Source organism: Lonchura striata, chromosome 1A (assembly GCF_050655825.1).
Source record: "Lonchura striata isolate lonStrDom1 chromosome 1A, ASM5065582v1, whole genome shotgun sequence".
In the NCBI taxonomy this organism is placed as follows: domain Eukaryota; kingdom Metazoa; phylum Chordata; class Aves; order Passeriformes; family Estrildidae; genus Lonchura; species Lonchura striata.
Window position 1 is genome coordinate 24,149,149 of NC_140741.1, and position 22,057 is coordinate 24,171,205.

The 22,057-nt window shown below is 38.0% G+C and overlaps 1 protein-coding gene across 4 annotated transcripts in view; it reads left to right on the plus strand.

The window, feature by feature from the left end:
* RFX4 (regulatory factor X4) overlaps positions 1–22,057 on the plus strand; it is an 87,149-nt gene that overhangs the window by 48,321 nt on the left and 16,771 nt on the right. For 3 of the 4 annotated variants that reach the window (XM_085570368.1, XM_021535952.3, XM_085570369.1), the window contains exons 6-15: positions 859–1,072; positions 1,914–1,991; positions 3,784–3,947; positions 5,967–6,067; positions 7,856–7,914; positions 9,475–9,619; positions 12,851–12,945; positions 14,386–14,503; positions 19,074–19,193; positions 20,448–20,609. In XM_085570368.1, coding sequence (XP_085426494.1) covers positions 859–1,072; positions 1,914–1,991; positions 3,784–3,947; positions 5,967–6,067; positions 7,856–7,914; positions 9,475–9,619; positions 12,851–12,945; positions 14,386–14,503; positions 19,074–19,193; positions 20,448–20,609 — 1,256 coding nt within the window. The remainder of the gene's footprint in view (positions 1–858; positions 1,073–1,913; positions 1,992–3,783; positions 3,948–5,966; positions 6,068–7,855; positions 7,915–9,474; positions 9,620–12,850; positions 12,946–14,385; positions 14,504–19,073; positions 19,194–20,447; positions 20,610–22,057) is intronic. The other variant, XM_021535963.3, reaches the window with a different exon arrangement.

A 22,057-nucleotide genomic window follows, 5' to 3' on the forward strand; every position in this document is an offset into this window, starting at 1 on the left:
TTAGCTGATGGGTTGGATGCTTGCAGCTGAGAAACTGAAATATAAGTTAGGAAATCAGAAGGACTAAGACAAAATCTCTGCTGCTTTGATGCAAGAGTTTTGCTTGATAACCAGAGCTTCCACCAGCACCTAGAATAAAGCTGAGTGGGAGCACAAACTTGTGCCACAAGGCCACCAATCTGTTTCCATACACAGCCGCACTGGCAGAGTTAGTGCTGTGTCCTGTCCCCCACTGATCAAAGCCCAGTGCTGATGCTAGGGTGTGAAGCAAATAATTGGAACTGTACATTTCCTGCCATTCATTGCTTTCTAGCAAAAGCCTTATTTCCCCCCCCCCCCCCCCCCACCTCTTTTCATTGAAGTGTTTTCAATTTTTGAAACATTTCTGATCAACTCATTTGGAATAAAGACTTGTGCTTTTCAGGGACCAAACCAGCCCTCAACAGCCTGAGAGTCAGGGAGCTGAAATAACAACAGAAGGACTGGTTCAGAGAGTCTGTACCTCTGCTTATTGCTGAAGTAAAGGAGCAGCTGCACAGCAGAGCTCTGCCAACAAGTGGCTTTAGAATGCTTTTTATTTTTTTTTTTTTAACTAAGAAGTTTAAAAAATGGAAGTACAACATTTTCCTGCCCTACAACACGGTCACCTTACTTTTAACACAAGGAATGGAAATTGGAAGCTCAGTATATTACTTCAGTGTTCTGCTGCTGAATCAATGTTTGTTAATAATGTATAAACTATTGTTCAGTCTATTTTGCTGTAGAAATAATTTGCATTATCAGATTCTCTTGCCTCCATATATTTTTCTTTAATTTTCAAACAATCTGCTTTATAAAATACACATCTCTATGTATCAGGTACCATTATTATGGGATTGCAGTGAAAGAAAACTCCCAGTATTATGATGTGATGTATTCTAAAAAAGGAGCAGCCTGGGTCAACGAAACGGGAAAAAAAGAAGTAACCAAACAGACAGTGGCGTATTCACCACGATCCAAACTGGGAACATTGCTGCCAGAGTTTCCAAATGTCAAAGATCTAAATCTGCCAGCCAGTCTGCCAGAGGAGAAGGTAACACTTTGGAAATCTTTTCTCAGCTTGTCTTGGTTTCTTTTTTTCCCCTGCTCTGGATGAAAGCTTTGTCTAATATATAAAGACTTTAAACTAGAGTAAGTTTAATAATGCCTTGGCTTGATTTATGGGGGGCTGAATTACTTCATCTAACAGGAAGAAATGTCTTCCCTTAAAATGGGGAGCTGACGCTATCAGATGTACAATATTTCTAATGCCTGTGCACGTTTTTTTAAAAGTTGCATTGCATACAACAACTTTTAAAACCATATGATGTTTGAGGGCAACTTTTAAAATATGCTACAGCCTTCTAATCTGTGAACACACTTGATGGCAAACTGACAAACAGTTCTAATGCTTTCTTGAGTAGAGAGGGACTTAGTGAATTTCTTCTTCTACAGTAGAAATTCAGAGAATCCTAGCTGCACATATGACAAAAATGCTCTGGCTCCTCTTGGCTGAGTTTGCTAGGTTTCTGGTTCTATTCACATGTATAGTATCAATGTAAAGTGGACAAAAGAATAGGGTTTTTTAGTTCTTTATGTCCTAATTAGGGCCACATTCTCGTCTTTGATCTCACTGAGGCTTTTTGCTCCTCTTACATTTGAAGAATCCTATTGACCAAAAAATCCATGAATTAAAGGGAAAATTTACTTTTGAGAATAAAACTCATCTTGCAGCTAATCTAAATACAATTTAACCAATTTCATTTTTTTTTCCAGTTGTGTATCAATAAGATAAGGGAAAAAATTGATTTTTCTGTACTCTGTGTTCTGATATTTTATAAGTGAATTTCTTAAAGTAGAATGATCTTTTGTGTGTCTCCTTCATTCTTTTTCAGGTTTCTACCTTTATTATGATGTATAGGACTCACTGTCAGAGGATACTAGACACTGTAATAAGAGCAAACTTTGATGAGGTATGGTTAGAAACTGCAGTTGCAGTTTAATGATCCATAAGGTATCAGTGAATTTGAGCACTTACTTTGTATGTTATATTACAGACTTAGGGGTTTGTGGTGCTATGTGCTTTTCAGGAGCAAGGAACAGTAGCTGTACTTGAGTATCTGATATGTGACTCATAGTACTAAATCTCACTTATAATGCTGGGTGAACTGGAGGAATGAAAGCAAAGAGAATGTTTTTGCCCTCTGTTCTCCAGCAGGATTAAGGTAACAAAATCCCCTTACAGGATGTTGGGCAATCCAGTCTGCACAACTTGAGAAGTGTGTCCACCACAACTTTTCAAAGCTTTTTGTTGGGACTGAGCTGTCTGCTGTGTGCTCAGCAGAGCCAGGGCAGGTGTCACAGCAACAACAGTGGGCTCTGCTGGTCTGTTAAAAAAGATGCAGAGTGGTGGGGGGGATTACAGCCTCCCAGACATCCCAGAGAGCCCCAGCTGATGTCTCCAGTTGCTCAGTTGTACTGCAGTGCAGCTAGGAACACACACACACACTGCCCAGCAGTTAATACCATCTCTTAGAGGTGGAGAAGGCCTGTACCTCTTCATATCTGACTGAATCTGAGGGGTTGCTGGCAGTGCACGCAGGCAGCTTTATAATTACAGCTAAAAAATAAAATGTTACTAGAATGCAAGAAGGTTTATATTACATGGGAAGATGGCTTCTTATCTAGGATTACAAATCTGGCTATAGAGATACTGAGGACCTGATTAAAATATGTTATTCAGATCCTGGAGAAAGAAAATCAAAAGAAATGGGTCCTTTGACTCTCTCTTCTGAACAATGGGAAAAAAATTGTTGCTTTTCTTCTTTAATTCTCACATTCTTCTGCTTTAAAGCTAGTTTTGCACTATTGTACTGAATCTAGAAGTTTCCATGTGAGAAAAATACTTGACACATTCAGGAAATTTAGCTGTGGGAGTCTCAGAATAGTTTGTTAAGAGTAAGATGCTGTATTTTATTAGGTTTATCAGGATCTATGGTAGGGAAGGGGCTGAGCAGCAACAATATATAAGTGGCAAATACTCTTTGTTACACGTGATGTGGTTGCTTACTTCACTACAAATTGTGTGCAGAAAGTTACCATTTGTGAGTGCTGGTGTTCTGACCCCTGTGGAACTGATCATATCATTCTCTGAATAACACCTTTATTTACTACTTCAAATTTTCAGAGGTGTATTTTACTGTGTCTGAAATCTCTCCCCTACTTTTGTTTTTCTTTTGCCACTTTTTCTCCACTTTCCTTCATAGTAGAGGAAAGATAAAATCCAAAAGTGTAGTGTTTCTTTCCGAAGCAGACAGAAAATGGTATATTGACCCTTATAAGCCATTTGCTGTCCTTCTCTCCCTCCCTCCCTCCACTAAGGCCTAGATAAGCATTCCTTTGTACACAGGGACAGAGTGCAAAGAGAGAGCAAAAGGCTTGACATGTGGAAGCCAAAGAGCTAAACTCATCAGCCACCGATGGAAGATAAAAATGCAGTGATTCCCATGGGTGTCTCTACTGCAGTGACTCAAAGACTCCCTGTCACCAACCCCCAGTGTCTCCTCACTATTTGGTTGATCATCCCATGGTGTGCTGCATTACATAATGAGCCTGTGTAGTTAAGGAACATGCCTTGCCTGTGTTGTACCCCATTAGCTCACCTCTAAAACAAAAACTGTGTCATCAGGATCATTTAAAGAGAATGGTATTTGTGGCTTTTGATTATTTTAATGTTGACATTCCTGCTTCTTCTCGTGACTGCAGGTTCAAAGTTTTCTTCTGCACTTTTGGCAAGGGATGCCTCCTCATATGCTGCCAGTACTGGGTTCTTCAACTGTAGTGAATATAGTGGGAGTTTGTGACTCAATTCTGTACAAGGCAATTTCTGGAGTTTTGATGCCAACAGTACTACAAGCCTTACCTGACAGGTAACTGATCCCTTCTAGCTCAGCTGTCTTTGTTATATTTATTGTCTTCAAGAATGACACCAGTTCTCAGAGACCTGCTTGCTGCCACCCATTTTCTGACTTTAAATCACAGTGTCATTTGAAAGAGCTTACATGTTCCTGAAAAGATGTTTAGATTTTAACAAGACTTGTGTTATGAAAGACTTGGAGGGTTGAGGGTTTTTATGTGATGAAGGATACTACCTTCTTCTTGGTTTCTGAATGCTCAGCTAAACCAAATCCACTATTCCAACCCATATAGTAGATTTCAGCTGGTCTCTTCCTACCTGGTGTTCATGTGAGTCCAGGAATTCTTGTTCATAGAGGTAAAGCAGGACAGAAAAATCCATTAATTCAAAGGGAGAATTTACTTTTGAGAAGAAAACTCACCTTGCAGCTAACCTAAATACAATTTAACTGTATTTTTGCAGTTGTGCATCAATAAGATAAGGAAAAAAGACAAGTAAAACCATTCCCCTCTTGTTTTACTGTGTGCTCATCAGGAAGCCATCTTTTTCTAAATAGCCTTGTACACCTTTAATATTATTTGACTGATGTGTTCTTGGCATGGAGTAATTTGTTAAGAATATTTCTCTAGGAGTTTTTTATTGGTACTGTGTTTAGCCCTTAAGATTTTAAAGTGTCTCTAATCAAGGAAAATGTTTTCATGGTGTTGTTCTGCTCTTCTTATGTGCATTTCATGATTGCTAAAGTGAAAGTATTTTACACAACACATCTGCTGTAAGCATAGGCTGTTCTTGATAAGACATGTACATTTTTACAGGCTTTGCCCCTCACCCCCCCCAAATCTATTTCATTGGAAGGATTAAACAGAACAGCAGTCCTTTTCTCAAGCTGCTTAGTTCTTTCATAGCAAATAAGGAGAGACTTGAGTGTGAATATAGACTTTTGTAATGCATATAAAGGGCCAGATTGTGGCTATTAAGCCATAGCCTGCACTGGAGGGGGTGAAGAAGGGTCTCATTGCAATGGAAGCTCCTGAAGGAAATCTTGCTGACTCAGCCAGAATCCTCTGAGATACTTCCTGGGAACAATTTCTGGCTATCCAGAAAAGGCACTTCTTAGTGAGCCCAGCAGCTGCCATCCATCCCCTGTTCTCTTTGGGTGTTTCTGTGGAGCAGAGCAAGCTGATGGCCATGCTTATTTTACCACCTTGTTGTCCGTGCAGTGTGCTAGGAGTACAAACAGAAAAAGCTTCCTACTTGAAAGGGGGAAGTTCCTTGTATCTTTTCTCTCCCATTTGTGCATTTCTAGCATTGCTACAGGCAGTGCGGCTTTGTCTGTCAGAACCAGCTCTTAAGATCCTCTGCACAACACTTTGTGACAGTTCCTGGGAATTGTCATTTTTTTACTGAGGATTCCAATGAGAAGGGCAGAATGAACTGGCTACCAAGTTTAACAGGAAAGGATAGAACCATCAGGAAACAGTAGCAAGAAAGAAGACAGAAATTTCACTTGTCTGGGAAAGTTGCAGTCCTGTGCAGGGCTAAGCAGGCAGGTCCTGCTCCACTTCTTGTTCCCCCTCCTGTGTGGACTTGGACTGAAATTCCTCCCTACCATCATCACTCACTAACTGGCTCTGGCCTGCAGCACAGTTGGTTGTTGCTCCACTTGAATATTCCTTGTATATCTGTATAAATGTGGGAAATCCAAGCTTGATTTATTGTCTTCTTTAAACAGTTGTGAATTCATATTTGTGAGTGGGCATGATGTTATTTAAAATAAAAATACCATATGTAAGTATCAAAGCAATGCCATAGGGAGATGGGAGGTTTTGAACATGGTGATAAATTTTGCTTTTCTTGCAGAAGTTGCCAGAAGTTTCAGAAATTTTTCTTCATGCCTACAAACCAAAATATGTTAGCAACTCTGCATAACAATGAGTTGTAAATAAATGACTCATGGTCTTCATATATTCACACCTTTTATAGTACAATGCACAGAGTAAACGTGGTGTGATGCTGTGATTTCTTTTTTCAGTTTGACGCAGGTGATCCGAAAGTTTGCAAAGCAACTGGATGAGTGGCTGAAAGTAGCTCTCCATGATTTACCAGAAAACCTACGAAATATCAAATTTGAGTGTATGTATTGCCCAATCTCTCTGCTGTTAAACTGGGAAGGACAATGTTTATTGATCACAAATTAACTGGAAGTGAGACTAGTGTTCTTTGAGGAATTAAAACCTGTCATCATTATAAATCTTGCATTCACTTAGAATCTCCACTTGTTCATGAGAACCAATCTCATTTAGTGAAATGAGGCACTGCTCAAAATGAGAATTTCTTTTCCTTTCTTGTGGATCCTGATAAGAAATTAATTTTGTTGATAGTAAGCAAACATTAAGGATGATATTAGGCAAATAAAATTATTAAACAAACCTTTAGGCTAGCAGAATTTGAATACAGCTTGAGGCCCTTGCTCAAAAAAGTGCCAGAGTTAGAAATGAAGGAGATCAAATTACCCCGTCACCACAGGAAAGGGCACTAGTCCTTTTCAAATGTGCTTTGTAGATGCCTGCAGTGCACATCACCTATTGATAAAGCCTGCTTTATTTCACAGCTCTCAATTCTTTGCCTTTCATGAGCACTAAATTCCACACCACAAAGTTAAAGGGGAAAAAAAAACTAATTTAGGAGAAGGATTAACTATTTTGATCAGCGTGGAAAATTAGGTGTATATGTTTCTGAGAACAGTCAGGATGGAAGTTGGAACAACTAATTTCAGGGTGGTTTGAACTGTTTACTAATTTGTTTTAAAAATTAAACAAAGTCCGAACTGAAAATATGCTTTACCACATCTTTTTCAGTTCAAAAATATCAAGAACCTTCAACAGCAAAATCTTTGCCAATCTTACAGACAGACAGAAAGAGATGGACAATGCACTCTCTCTAGTCATTCTCAATCTGTATTTTTTAACTGCATTTATGTACAGTATAGAGGGAAAGCTCACTCTGTGACCACATCTAACATCTCTTTGGATAGATCTGCAAATCTGGTCCTTTTGATATAAGGAAAATATTGCGTGCACCCTGCATATAACATGAGCCTATGTTGCTTCTGCAGCTGTTTCCTTCTCATCAGAATTTGTGATACGGTACACAACCAGTGGAAGCGCTGACAAGAGGAACTGCAAGCTTTGGTCATTCTTGCAATTCCCAAGTCACTGATTTCAGATAAAGAAATGCACAATACAACATTTTAAAAGCTCATTTTCCAAGGATAGGAAATATCTTAATACAAGGTCCATATCACTTGCAAAGAGCTAAATTGGGAACAGAGGACTGGCAAGCACCTCCTGGACCATTTCAGCCCATAATATATCATGTAATTGCTTTCAGAAACTGATCAAATTCTACCTGAAACTGGATCAGAGTTTAGCCCCTACTAGTCCAGTCAAAAGACTCCTCCAAAACTTAATTGCATGAAGATTTAGAAACCTTTTCTCATTTCCACACATAATGTAGCCATTGTTATTTTATGTGCACTTATTCTTGCACCAACATTTTTCTTTCTGTTAAATAGTTCTTTCTGTTCTCCAGTTCCTTTGTGTAACAAGAGAAAATTTGCTATGCTGAACAAGCAAAGCTTTTCCATTGTCCTCTGTTTCTCTTGTCATGTCATTATTCACAGCATCTGTAAAAAATTGCTTGTAATATGCCTCTGTAAAATTGACTGAGCATCCAGATTTAAGGGTTTAGGTCAAGGTTTAAATTAAGTTAAAACTGTGATAGTTGAGTGCATTTCATGTAGCCACAATTTTGTAGAGGAAACTGGATATATATTTTTTGTTGTTGTTTAATTTAATACTTTCTGAAGTAATTATCCTTATTTTGCCCAGTATGTAAATATGTATCTCTTCTTTCCTGCAGTGTCCAGAAGATTCTCACAAATACTGCGGCGACAGACATCCCTAAATCATCTCTGCCAAGTAAGAATTTCAGTTACCCAGGCTTGATGAATGTAATTTTTATTTACTTTTCAAATAATTTTATGAATTGACAAGGTTGGACTTTATTCAGAGGAGGAGATCACATCAGCAGTTTGTCTCTAATATTTGTTGTGTCCACTTCTACAAAAGCAAAAAGTAATCACTGAAAAAAAGCTTTTCTAGACAACTGGCAACCCCTGATCATTAAATTCAGTAGGGTACTTTCATGAAACAAAATTATTACTTGATTTGAAGAGATGGTTCATTTCCAGGAAATAAATGAGAGACATTCCATTGATTTCAGAGCTGCCTGTATTAGACCAGTTGCAAAGAAAGAAAATTTCTACATGCCCAACAATACATTCCAAGTTTAATTCTATATTATAAATGAAATGCAAATTAGTAAAAGGGAAAACTGCTGAACTGGGTTTTAATTAGTCTTGTTCTTGTAATCACTGCAAGTGAATATAGAAGCTGCTCCAAGGTGTTTGGTTTTCACCAGTTTACATCAGAATTACTTGTAAAAAGTCATGTAGCCAAATTCTGTGTAGTATAAAAAGGGATAGAATTCATTGAATCCATTAATGTTTCATGATGTATTGGAGGGAATGGGTTTTTTCCCCTGTTGCCACTTTTGGAAGGTGCATCCAATACTCCATGTTAACCCTGTAAGGGTTGAAGCCCACAGAAAGAAGTTCTAGGGAAATAAAAAAGACTCCTGTGAGGAATTTTTGGTAGGCTTCTGCCATTATTTCAGTGGTGGAGACAAAGACACCTGTGCTACCTTTCCCCAAATACCATAGATCATCATTGCACCCTGGGGTCCATAGTCATTCAGAGGAAATCAAGATAAAGAAACCACAACCTTCTGCATCAAACCTGGGATCCCTGGGATCAAATCTCTTAGGTGAAGAACTCTTAAAATGCACCACTCCCTTGGGGATGGTTATAAACTTGGTGTGTTATTATCTCTGCTTAACTAACAGAGATGTGTGTATATGACAATGGCATTGTGTCACTTCCTTTACTCTCAGTTCATCCTCCCCATTACCAACAGCAGATCCCTGTCTCAGCCAGCCAAGACATGGACCTGATGAGGAGGCCAAGGAGCTTCAGCCTTTTCATGTGGCTGAGAGAAGAATGAGAGTCTTTATAGATTGGGAAAGGGGAGGGTGCAAACCTGAGTGGGGTTTGTTTGGAATTGGTTTGATTGGTTTTTTTTATTGCTGCTTTGTTGTTCTGAACTGAAATTTGAAATGAAAACCAGCAGAGCTGTTTGAGATTGAGGAGTCTAGCAATGGCAGCATCAGATTAGCGTTGCTCACTAGGGTTTGTGGTGGATGCAGTCAAAATACTTGCAGTTGATAAAAGCGGGCAAAATGACTGAAGAGTTCTGTTGTTAGAGGGCCCTGTAATATCTATAAGACATCAATTTGGTGTGTGGAGGTCCATGAGGAGAATCAACTTAGTGAGCCCAGCTAAGGAAGCGTAAAAGGGGATAAAGTCTACTTTTTAACCTAATAAAGCATGAACTAATGAATAGATTGGATTGGATTACAGGCATCAAGAACAGTGATCCACAGTGCAGACATCACATTTCAAATGCTGGAGGACTGGAGGAATGTGGATCTGAATAGCATTACCAAACAAACCCTCTATACTATGGAGGACTCACGGGAGGAACACAGAAAGCTCATCATACAATGTAAGAGCAGAATCTTCAAGTAAAGCCAGGTGAACTTGGCTTCCTGCTGCAAACAAAGCTCAGAGAAAGCAATGCTCGTTTTGCAGCCATTGGTTTGCTGGAGGCTTAAGATAAATATAGAGACAATTACCAAAATGTAAGTCAAAGCCCTGTCAAGGTCTTACATTTTGGGGCATAGATCTGGGCACCATTCCTTGATGTGTTCCTTTCTAGTACCCAGAACATCCAATGGCACAAAACTTGCACCCAAATTCAGGAGGTTTTTCTCCATGAACATGAGCAAAAAAAATCTATGAGTTAATCATTGAATGTATTAAAGTCCAATCTTTCCTGCTGTAGAATTGCAGAATTGTCATTTGAATGGCTTTGACACTTAAGTGGCTGTGTATTTGAGTCCCTTGTAAACTTGTTTATAACAAGCTCCTTTTTACACAGTGTTTTCATAATCAAGAGCATTTGATGGGACAAGCTTTCACCCTGAACTGTTATGACTGAATAGAAGTCCCATATCAGACAAGCTCATTGGATAATTTAGTTTCTGTCTAGTATAGTGAAGGGTATGGATTGGAAAGTGACTTTGGAGATATTGGAAAATTGGTTTTACATTTAAAAATCTTTTGCAAATACAAAATATTCCTTCCATCATGCAGCAAGTGTTGCATAGTTAAAAGTTCAGGTGTAACCTGAAGCACACTGAGTTTTGTTGTTTTGAGGCAACAGAGCTTTGTCTCTAACATCCTTCACATAACCTCACTTCCTGTGAACTTACCTGTTTTATTGCCATCTCTCTCCTGAAGAGGACCAGTCATCTTTTACCCAGAATCTGCCTGAACAGGGCACAACCCAGGCAACCACTTGTGGGAGCCCAGCAAGGGCAGGTTTGCTAGTGAGGTAACCCTGGACCCTACAAAGTTGACTTTGGCCATCATCCCACTGTGTTAACACTTGAATTCTTCTCCTTTGTTCAGGGATGGGCCTTGCATTCTCTGCTAGCTCATTTTCCAGGGAGAGGTTCTTGGTATTCTTTCCTCTCTTTCTTAACCCTTGATTCATTTCACGGCCCTGTTCCCTTTTGAGGAGATAGGAACTTGACATGGCAGCAAAAGAGGTAGCAAACAGTGAGACTGAAGTCCAGAAGCTGAGTAAATCTTTCTGTCATCTGTTAAGTTTTCAAGGTCTATGCAGCATCCTACCACTGCCCAAAAAGAGTTTTCAAAGTTACACTCCCTAGTAGCAGCAACATTTTTGGCTGCCATTCAGAACATCCTTAATGTTTAAGGAATCTTCTTGTGTACGTGCTATGAGCGCAATAAAACCAAAAAGAATTTTCCTGAATGCTGTTGGATTTGTGCAAGTTTTTCCATATTTTAGACCTATATAGTCCATTAAGAAGTTAGTCAGAAATGGTAAGCTAATAGCTCATGAGATGGGATGTCAGTGAGGTGTTCAGATAAGTAAAGAGAACATCCCAGAACTTACATTTTTCCCCTCATGTTTGATGATTATTCTACTTGACCAAAGATTTTTTCACTATGCCTTGTAAGACTTATATGGCATAAATTTAAGGCCTGTTTTCATACTCTTGTTACTAATAATTAAGAAAGTATAATTTCAGCTACTATAACTAAAGAAAAAAAGCCCCGTGTTTATAAGCCTATAAACAAACTTAGAGAAAAATCAGTGGGTATAAGAGAAACTCTTTCCTGTTTTTCTGGACTACCTCCCTCTGACATGATTTCTGCTTTGTTTCCCTCATTCTCAGATCCTGTTGAGGTATTTTAAACAATCACTAAAGGCTAAACATCTAATTTTCTCAATTAGGTCGTTGTACACGGTTGCATTGCTCCAGCAGCAAAGCAGGCAACTGATTTGTTTTTCTGCTCTTGCTCCCCTCTTTGCACAGCATATGAATTACTTCATCTGTTGTATCAGGCAGTTTTTGTCCAGCCAAATACTCAGGTAAGGAGACAACATTTAGATTTCTCTGTGATCCTGTTCTGAATAAAGGGAAGTTGCCCATTCAATAAAAGAATGAAAGAAGATAAGGGTGACCCAAACATCATTTCTCTTCTTCCTCAACTAATGTTTCTGGTAACTCAGCCTTTCCAAGTCTCAGTTAAACAAAGTTGTAGTCAGGTGTTTAGCAAATGCATTTCTGCTTATCTTCCTGATCCAACAGAATCAGGGAGGTTGTTCTTTGCATTATTTTTGGATAGTCTCTCTGGTTCATTTCCTTAGCTATCATCTCTATGCTTATCCTTCTCCACCCCTTCACTCTCCTATGGAGAGAAATTCCTTCCTCCTGTTATTTATAATTAGTTGTAAATGGAATTGCTTAGCACATTGAAATCATCCTGTAACACAGCAGGTAGAAGTATCTTTCTTCTTGACCAACTGGGCCTTTTATCTTAGCTGAGTTGAAGAATTAACTTGTTGAGGTGTCAAAGCACATGATTCTTTGTCTTCCAGCCATTGGTTCCTATATGTAAATGAGACTTGAAGTTTTAAGAACTGCAGTTGAATGACTTTTTAATTTTTTGTATTAAAATATTAATATGTGTACTTGGAAAAGATCAAAAAGCATGTAAGTTGCTTTTTGCACTCTTCTTCATAGTAAGTAGAGTATTTCTTGCTAGCAATTATTAGCTGGTAGTATTTCTGATAGCAAATTGTTTTGAAGAAGATGTTTATGGACATTTTCTCTGTGTGTGTCTGGCATTGCAAATAGATGATTTGCAGCAGTTAAATCATGTTTTTGCAACTAAAGCATTATACAGATGAGCGCCCTATCAACAATACTCATTCACTTGGTGCCTAGAAGATTCTTTATGCATTTCTAAGTGAATTTCATGCATGACATTTTTTCATCACTGGGGTCAAGGCCTAGTTTCTTACTCTTCATAGAGAACACCATAAACATTTCACTTCTGGGCACACCAGACAACTTAAATAAAAACACTAATTTAAAAAAATAGGTTCTGATTGGCTTGCATTAAAAAAAAAACTTTCAATTACTGCATCACTTTCAGTAGAAACAAAATTAAGAGACCCAGCAACTTTTTGGGTCAGCACCATGGAAGATGCATTTGTTTCAGTTAAACAATCTATTATAAGAAACCACAGTATACTTGTGATTCTTTTGGTAGCCTTTTGTGATTTGTTTTTCTTTTGTTTGAAACAGAATCCAAGTTCTAAGGTGGGCTTTTTTTTTGGTTTTGTTTTGTGTGCCAGTGTATCAGGAGTTTGATCACCTTTTGGAGGAGCAGTCCCCCATTGAGTCGTACATTGAGTGGCTGGATTCCATGGTGGACAGATGTGTTGTAAAGGTTGGTAAGGAGTGATGTGCATTATGATCTCTAGTCAGGTAATACATTTTTAGAAAAAGTAAAAATAATAATACTAAAAAAAGGAATTGGTAATGAGCAGGACTAAAGCAGTAGTGGGCAAAATCTCACCAGTTTTCATGGAGAATTGCTCACATTCAGGATTTTGCTTTATTCTGCTCTTGTTTATTTTATTCCAAAAGATGGTCTTGAAAAATGAACAGGGTTGAGGTTTCCAATCAAATCAATATTTCCAGGGATATGGAGAGATGAATTCAGAGTCAGAATCATCCTAGTGGTATAGTGCAAAGAAAAACAAAATGTGGCCTTTTAAGATTTTCATGAAAAGGATATTTAAGCTAGCTAATTAATTTATATACAACCAAATATAAAGATAAAAGTCTACATTACCATTCAGTGAAGGACACATTTATGTTCCTTTTGAGCTGATATGGAATACCAAAGAATTGTATTTTATTTTCATTAAAGTACATGCAGAAACTGGCTAACAAAACTTTAAAACATATTTTCAAAAGTGATCTAGCATCACCATAATTTAACATAGAGTATGAAAATGTATAACTATTTTAACTTCTGTTACTTCTTTGTATTAGGATGTTCTGTTAGAATTTCAACTCTTCATTGCAGTTATTAGGGCTCTGAATTAAAACAAACCAAAATATGCTGCCTCTCTCTCTGCTGCAAAATAGCCATATAGGAAACAAATAATTCTCCAGATTACTTGAAATACTTTGATTGTTTTGGGGAACTTTTCTTCTAGTCAGTGGAATGCAATTTGAAATTCAGGCCAGAGCTGTTAATTTTAATGAAGAACTTGACATGAATTGTAATAAATTAATTTTAGTAGCTGATTGAGTGAATCTAATATTTTAACTCACATATGACTATAATAAATACATTTTTGAAAAGTTAATGCCTAAAGTGTGCTTTTTAGAAAGTATTTTTCCTAGTTAAATTTACTGAGTGAATTCACAAAAAAAAACTAGAAAAAGCAAAAAAACTTTATATTCAATATTAAACCTCATTTGAAATGGTAATATAAATTTGCAGTGTAGATCAAAGATTATTGATTATAAATTGCTTCCTTGACTAGGAAGCAAGAAAGGACATGTTAGTAATTAGGTTAAGATGAAGATCAGAGTTTTTTTTTTTACAATCCTTTTATCATGTGTAAGGGGGATCCAGTCTTGAATAATACTTTACTGTTTCCTCTTTCTGAAGGTTGTCCATGGTTATAAGTTGGTTTTCTGTCTAAGGCCGTTTTGCGTTTGGGTTTTCTAATTTGTAGTGTATATTTTAGTATGAAAATGGTGGTAAGTAGTTTTTCTGTAGAAAAAGAGAAGGTGGATATATGCATCATTCAGCTGTATTACTGGTAGGAATAAAAGTTTCTCCATGTCAGACACATATCTCATCTTGCAGGTAGCTGCCAAGAGACAAGGCTCTTTGAAGAAAGTAGCTCAGCAGTTTCTCCTGATGTGGTCCTGTTTTGGCACTCGAGTGATCCGGGACATGACTTTGCACAGTGCACCCAGCTTTGGTACTTGGATTTTGTTGCAATAATTGCATGCCGCAATCAAAAAAATCTATATGCTAGTTTGAAATGTACATTTAAAGTGAAAACATAACCAGTTTTCACATGTCCAGTGCTCTACCAAAAAAGAGGTTGGGGTTTTTGACATTTGGAAATAATGCTTAGACAGATGTTTGTCTGCAAGCCGGAGCCAGGGGAGATGAAAACGTTGCTGCTTCCTCCTGTTTGCTGTTAGGAGCTGCAGGGATCAGTCACAGGGCAGCTGGGGGAGTCCATTACAGGAGCATTCCCTAATGCTCTTCAGTGCAAAGTGAGCCTGCTTACCCAAACCACTCTGGCCACGTGTTGAGCCAAGAGAGATGACTTTGTGCTGAAGTGGATGAAAAGCTCTCCAGTGAAACACTTTGCCAGCTCTCCTCTTAAAGCAGATAGCATTTGAAACTGGTCTTTGCAAAGTGGGTGTGCTTCTACAATGTGGAGAGAGTCTCTTCCATTTCTTAAGAAGTCAGTTACCATGAAAAAATAGATTTTTACTTTTTAAATTAAAAATGTTGCTTTTCCACACTGTTTGAAAGGGGGCTTTGTCCTCAGATACAAAAAGTTCAGATTAAAATCAGTTAAAAGCAAGAATGACTTGACTGGTGTGCCATGAGTGTGAACATTTAGTCACTTGGGACCAGACTTTGCATGAGGGATGCTTTTCACAATTGCACATTTCCTTGAATATATTTCTATAAAGATCAGTAAAGAATTGTTTTATATGGGTATTGCATTGAACAACTGCTAGATTTTCTGCTGGTTGAGCTTTGGTGTCCTTTATACTTTTAGAACCATCTAATAGTATAAATTTGGATCCTGTCAGTGAGATACCAAATGATATTTTAAATATGTTTTATATATTTATAATACATGTAATATTTATTTATATAACATGTTTATATTTTAACCTGACAATACTTTTGCTTCCATTGTAAAAGAGTTTTCTAAACAGGTGTTAATGACATCAGGATAGTGAGTGTCCCGAAGGTGATTACTATTTTCAGCAAAAAACACAAACCTGTTTAGCTGCAATGCTAGTGGAGGCAGGAGGAGCCCTGAAGTTTTGAATATCAAAACCCTATTTTTATCCTATCAGGCAGCAGCCTGGGTTATCCCTACACAAGTGTCATATATTTTATTTAGCCATGGACACAAATTCACAAATTTATAATAATCTACCTTAATGATGCTATTCTTTCACTGCAAAGCCATTTGACATAATGTTTGTGAATTAGAGCTGAGCAATTTACAAAAGAATAACCCCTGAATGTAAAAAGCTCAGAGCTAGATGGCAGAAACTTATCTGCACCTAATTTATACAGTTCTTTCTAACTTTTCAGAATTATTTATCTATTAAGTGAGTTCTATGGAGAGAAAGACTGATTTACTGTTCTAAATATTTACATATAATATACCTTTGCTCTTAACTTAGATGAAAAGTTTTGCATTTTACTGCATTGGGAAGTGTTTCAGTGGAGTGATTTTTAATTTTTTTTTCCACCTTAAACAGTATGTAGACTCAGAGTCTCATGGTGTAATTTTTTTAAGTGAAATAATGTGTTAGATGATTGGATCTTTACTATGTACAGGACAGTATATTTTTACCTTTGAAACAGATGATTCCAAAAACTGATTGAAGGAAGTGGTAATACCTGGCAGTGGAGTGACTGGCACAAAGATTTGATCTGCAGAGCTTTTAAGTATGGTGACGTGGGCCGGTTGAAGCAACCTCTGGCAGAAAAAAAAGAGCTGCTCTCTCTCTCCTGCTCCTTCTCTCTTTTTTCTCTTTCTGCCTCCCCGCCTCCCTCTTTCCTTCTTATGCATATCAAAGGCACAGTTGGTGGCAATGTTTGGGTAATACACCCAGTGTATAAAGTAACTAATTAGTAATAGAAACTCCATTATTTTCTCCAGATCTGGAAATCTCACTATTGTTTTGCTACTTACATGTAATTGCTGTATCTCTTAATAGTTGCTGATATGTACTGTGCCTTAGCCGGGCATTGTCATGGTTTCTGTTAACCCCTGAAAATTAGAGCCAAATGCTATTTATTGTTATAACTACAGTCTCTTGAATGACTTCTTACCTTTTCCTAAAGAAGTGATTGATTTGCTGGCTACAATTGGATCCATTTCTGTCCTTAAATATAGACTTGAAGGAACCCAACCATTTCATGTGAGAAACAGTAGCTTGCAAATACAGAATAAATTATGGTACATTGTGCTGAATAGCCATTCACTGTGAGGCTGAAATGCATGCCCTGATATCAATTTCACTCTATTGCCTACATTTCATTTGAGTTACTCAAAAATATAAAATTATTGCATTCATTGCACTCAGTACCAAAACCTTGTTTGTCTCGTTTCTTTCACACAAATTCTGGGCTCAAAAACTCTATGCAGAGCTTAAAAATACACAGTGGGAGAAATAATAGGAGAGGAAGAGAGAAATTCAAAAGAGTGACAAGGGCACTGTAGTGTTTTTAAATGCTGTATTCAGTATTGCCAACCCCAAGTCTTCAAAATAAAGCATTAGATCCCCCCAAAAACAAAGACATTTTTTAAAATAGCAGATCTTGTTTGCTTGCTAGCACTAGTGTTTAGAGTTCACATTTCCAAATATTTTTATGGAAATACAAGCAACTTCCCTTTTTTTTTTTTTTTAATAAAGGGTGAGTTTGATGGAAAATAGTAAATACCCTGAGCTTTATACAACTATATGAAGTTTGCCAGCATTTGAGCCTGTTTTTCTTACCTTGAAGTTACTTCTCAGTAGTAACTGCACTAGAGTCAATAGAAACTTCCCACTGAAAAACTGTAAAGTAAAGAGAAGAGTGAACATTGTGTGGAGATTTTTGAAAATCTGGGCTTCAACTGGGGAAATCCTAGGTCAGTAACAGGGTGCTCATGTCTGCAGTCTTCACTGCATTGCTAAATTGAATAGGACATCATTCAACAAGACTTTGAGCCCAAAGGATTTTAAAAACAAGTTCTCCACAGTAGTTAAGTGAACATCCCCACTTTTTAACCCTTGAAAGTCTGTGGAAACCTCTTACCATTTTAATCTGCTTAGTCACATTAGACAAAAAAAGAACTGGATGCTTCAGGTTCACCAGCAACCAGAGATTTCCTCCCCATAGCAAAGGTGCTGCAGTCAGGTGTGTCCTGTCTCTCTGCTGCCTTGCCCAAGAGCACAGGGACACATCTTCTCCTCCCGTGTGTGTGCCCAGCTCATATCAGTGACAACAAAACCATGCAGGGATGGAGAGAGAAAATGGAACACAGAGACCATCGGGGTCACAACGAAAAAGAATGTTCTCAGAGTCACTCTGAAAGCTGGACTGCCATCTAGAATTGAATAAGAGTATTGGGTCTTTCAAACACCTTCTGCCCTACAGCAGCACATTTGAATACAGTAGTTGGAGTAGGGGTAGTTGTGCTTCATTGTGATAAAAGCTAATATCTCAAGATAAACCTAACTTTCCTGTGAATAAACCAGTCATTATGAAATTCAATTGAATTTGAAACCTGTTTAATCTTTTCCCCATGAAAGTATTTCTCCTCAAATGCAATAATGGAATTTCCAAAGGAATACCTCCAACATGAGGTATTTGGGGTTTTTTTTTGTCTGGCAATATTTGATCTCTGTTTCTATCTCAGATGATGACTTTTCTCTTATTTAAGCTCGCTGCTGGGTGAGCTGTTATTTTAACTTCTCTGTACTTTACTTGTCAGAGTTACTTAGTGACCTAAATCAACATGTGTTAAATACTCTGTGCAAGTCTAAGTGAACAAAAGAGCTTTAAAAAACCAAGTCCATTGTATAATAAAGTCTTGTCTGGAACTATTACAGGTACTTAATGTGATGGAGTCTGTTGCATAAATTGAACAAACTCCACCTTATTGTCAGTGTCCCTCTGCAGATGGGTGTTAGTCCTTTCAGGAGGGCACAGCACAATGTCTCAGCTTTGATGTTTTGCTTCTCTTACTTTCCCCCCCTAAATGTATCTGTGGTCTCTTCTTATACAACTTTTTTTTCTTGTCATTTGTGATCTAGGGCAAATATTTATTCATCATGTCTGATATGTTGCTTTATAAATTATGGGAAGCAACTCGCTTTCTGTGCAGGTAGTTCAGAAAATTCATACTAGGATGTGTCACAAAGGCAGCCAGTTTGAGATTCTACTTCTGACAGAAAATTATACATCCTTTAGACAGTAGGAAACAATTCTACTGTAGTGCAATTGCAAAAAAATTCAGTGCTAATGTAGGACAAGAAGAATCCTTCAAGTGGCATCTCTCAGCTAGGTAGTCTTATAAACCACAACTGGTTGTAGAAGCCAGTATAAATCTAGGAATGAGCAGTTTGCTACTCACTGGTTTTACTTTGACCTCTCTTACCTTGAGTAAGAGAGATATTTCAGTATGTGGAGGCAGTCTTATTCAGGGCTGTTTGTGTTGAGTACCGTAATAATTGGTTTAATGAGTGTATTGAGACAGTCAATGGCTTTTTTTTGTTTGTTCACTTTATTACCAGGGTCTTTTCACCTTATTCACTTGATGTTCGATGACTATGTATTGTACCTGCTAGAATCACTCCATTGTCAGGAGAAAGCTAATGAGCTAATGAGGGCAATGAAGGGAGAAGGAAGCACAGGTGAGTATGTTCTTTTATTCATTATTTGTGGTTTTATTCCACTGGTTTCTCTACTTTTTATGTTAGGACATATCTTTATCCTTATCCAACCTCCTGAGGCTTATCCAGGAGCAAACCACTTCTATCATGATGTGAAATAAATTATTTGGGAGGCATCCCTGGTTAATACATTCTGAAAGAGAACTGCTTGCTTTACAGTGTCACTCTGGATGTCTGAAACCCCATTCCTAAGCACTCACTTGGTGTTTCAGTATGAAATTTTTGTACTGAATATTTTATCTCAGTTAATCTTTCTAAGCCACCACTGAATTTCAATGGACTCAGTAAGTTCAGTGCTATGAGTGGATTTGTATCAGTCTAAATAAGAGGAAGAGAGAACAGGAGTGAGAAAAGACAAATGGTAAAGCTGTTGGTTCTGGTACACTTCCATTTTGAGTGCCTGTACAGAAGGAGAGTCTAAGTCCTGCTCCAGTCCACGCTGCCTTGCCAGAACAGAAGCAAGCAGAGATTGCTTTCCATTTTTTCTGCTCTGGGCAACCCCTTGTAAGAGAGGTCCTCAGTGATCTTCCCTACTTCCATCTCCCATTAATTTTGGCACATTAAGCCTCTCTGTCACCTCTGAAAGTTTCATTCTCCATTTTAGCTGTGGCTTAATTTATTACCCTGTAGATTTATGGGAAGAAAAGCATTTAAGTGATTATCTTCTGTATGGTGCAAGACTTGAATTTAAATCATTGCCCTGCCATAACCTCTTGGAGTTTTGACGAACAAGTTGCTTATTCTTGCATATTTTCCACATACCTTTAGCAGCTAAAACTGTCCAGAATATCCTCCTTTTTTAGTCAACAAAGAAAGAAAATCATGGCCCAAAGCCACAGGAATGCTCTGGAGACTCCTGTTTCTTTCCAGTGTCTCTAGAAGGTGTAGGAAGGCCTAACTCAGACTAGACTCCTAATTTTAGATATGTAATAGTACATTGTAGGAGTATAACACTTAAGCTGTCCATGCAGCAGTTTCCTGCCTATGCAACAAGAACAATTGCTCTTTCCTTTAAGAGGTCTTCTGAAGGTATAATGAAGGTTGTAATGGTGAATATTATAGAAGTACTTCTTTCAAACGTTTGTGATTCCTGCTCTGTAATTCTTGAAATACATACTATAGTACCTACCTGCTTGCATTATTTTTCCTTAAGTTTCTCAGTGTTTCTTGATTCTACCTTTAGCTATGTTTGATGGGTTTTCTCTCATTCTGCAGCAGAAATACGAGAAGAAATTATTCTGAGTGAACCAGCTGCTCCAACTCCCTCCCCAGTGCCATTCTCCCCAGCTAAATCTGCCACCTCTGTGGAAGTGCCCTCTGCCCCATCACCCATCAACAACCAATCCCCAGAGTATGGTGGCATAACAGCTACTACAGGTAGGTTGGCTTCTGGCCGATTAATCTGCTTGCAAGTGTGCTTGGTCTCCTAAAATTGAGCCTCAGAACATGATGTATTGGTTTGCAAGATATGAGATGCCTTCCAAGCTAGAAATCTGTTCTCACTGTATCCACACATGATGTGTGCAGTCTACCAGGAAAAAGATCTAATGCTTGGATGTTTTATATGCCTAAAGGAATCATGCCAGATATTTCAAGTTTAGTGAGGTTTGCAAAATCCCAAATCACTAGTGGTTCTCCAATTCCTAGCTGGTAAAGTGACAGATGGGTATCTTTCAACATATTAAACATCCAAATATTAAATTTGGATTAAATATTAAATAATATAAAATATTATATTTACATAGCTGTGCAAGTTTCTCTTAGGAATCTTTTACACATTGTTAATAACTTTCATCAATCGATGTTAGAGATTAGGAATTACATGTCTGAAGCCTGTTTTCAGTGTTATACTCTATTATGGCAGCTGATAAGATTGTTGTATTCTGGTGGGCCCACAAATTAAAAAAATCTGCACTTAAGGGACAGCTTAAACTTGTGGGTAGGATTGACAGAAAACAATAAGCATAAAACTAGCTCCTTGTTTGGGCTGCATAAATGGCCAACATCCTCTGTGCTCTAGAGCAAAACTCGTTACCTCTTGGATGTGGGCAGGACAGTCTGTCTGAATGATCAAAAGACAGTGGAATTTTGATTCCTACTTTAAAGTGTAGCAAAGGAAATTGCTACACTTTAAAGTAGGAGTGCTGAAGATGTATTATACACACTCTTAATTCATGGAAAGAAAGGCAGAAATGTGAGTGACTTTCAGAAGGCATTTCAGGCAGTGAAATTCCAGCTTTGCTGCTCCTCGCTGAATAGGATGTACAGTCAGAATGTGGAAACTATCACTTTTGTGATGTACTAGAAAAGTTACAAAATCTTCTTGAAAGAATGTCATAAAGTGATGATTTACCACACAAGAGTATTTGGCAGTGGCTAAAGAAGTAATAAATCTCTCTGAAAAATGTTTCTCATGTTTTCAAAGGCGCCACAGGGAAGCACAAGGCATGTTGTGCTGGAAAGAGATTTAAAAATATTTGTCCCTGCATCACAACTTAAGATTTTTCACTGCTGGAGGCAATACAATAGTTAGGAGGGAAACAGGAAGTCATTATCCCTCAGGACAGTTAGACAAGAGACAGATGATCATCCCTAGACAGGGTAGGTGATCACACGGTTTCAGTCCAGGTGACAGTGGAGGTGTCTTTGACCCTTGCTGAAGCATTGATGTTGTGTGGAAATTGACTGTAGGCATTATGGGATGGTTGTGATGCCAGAACCAAACTTAGTATGATGCAGGACTGTATGCAGAAAGAAAGGACTGAAAAGATGGAAGTGTGTGTTCTCCAGGGCCACTGACTGGAATGGAGATCTGAGCGACTTGT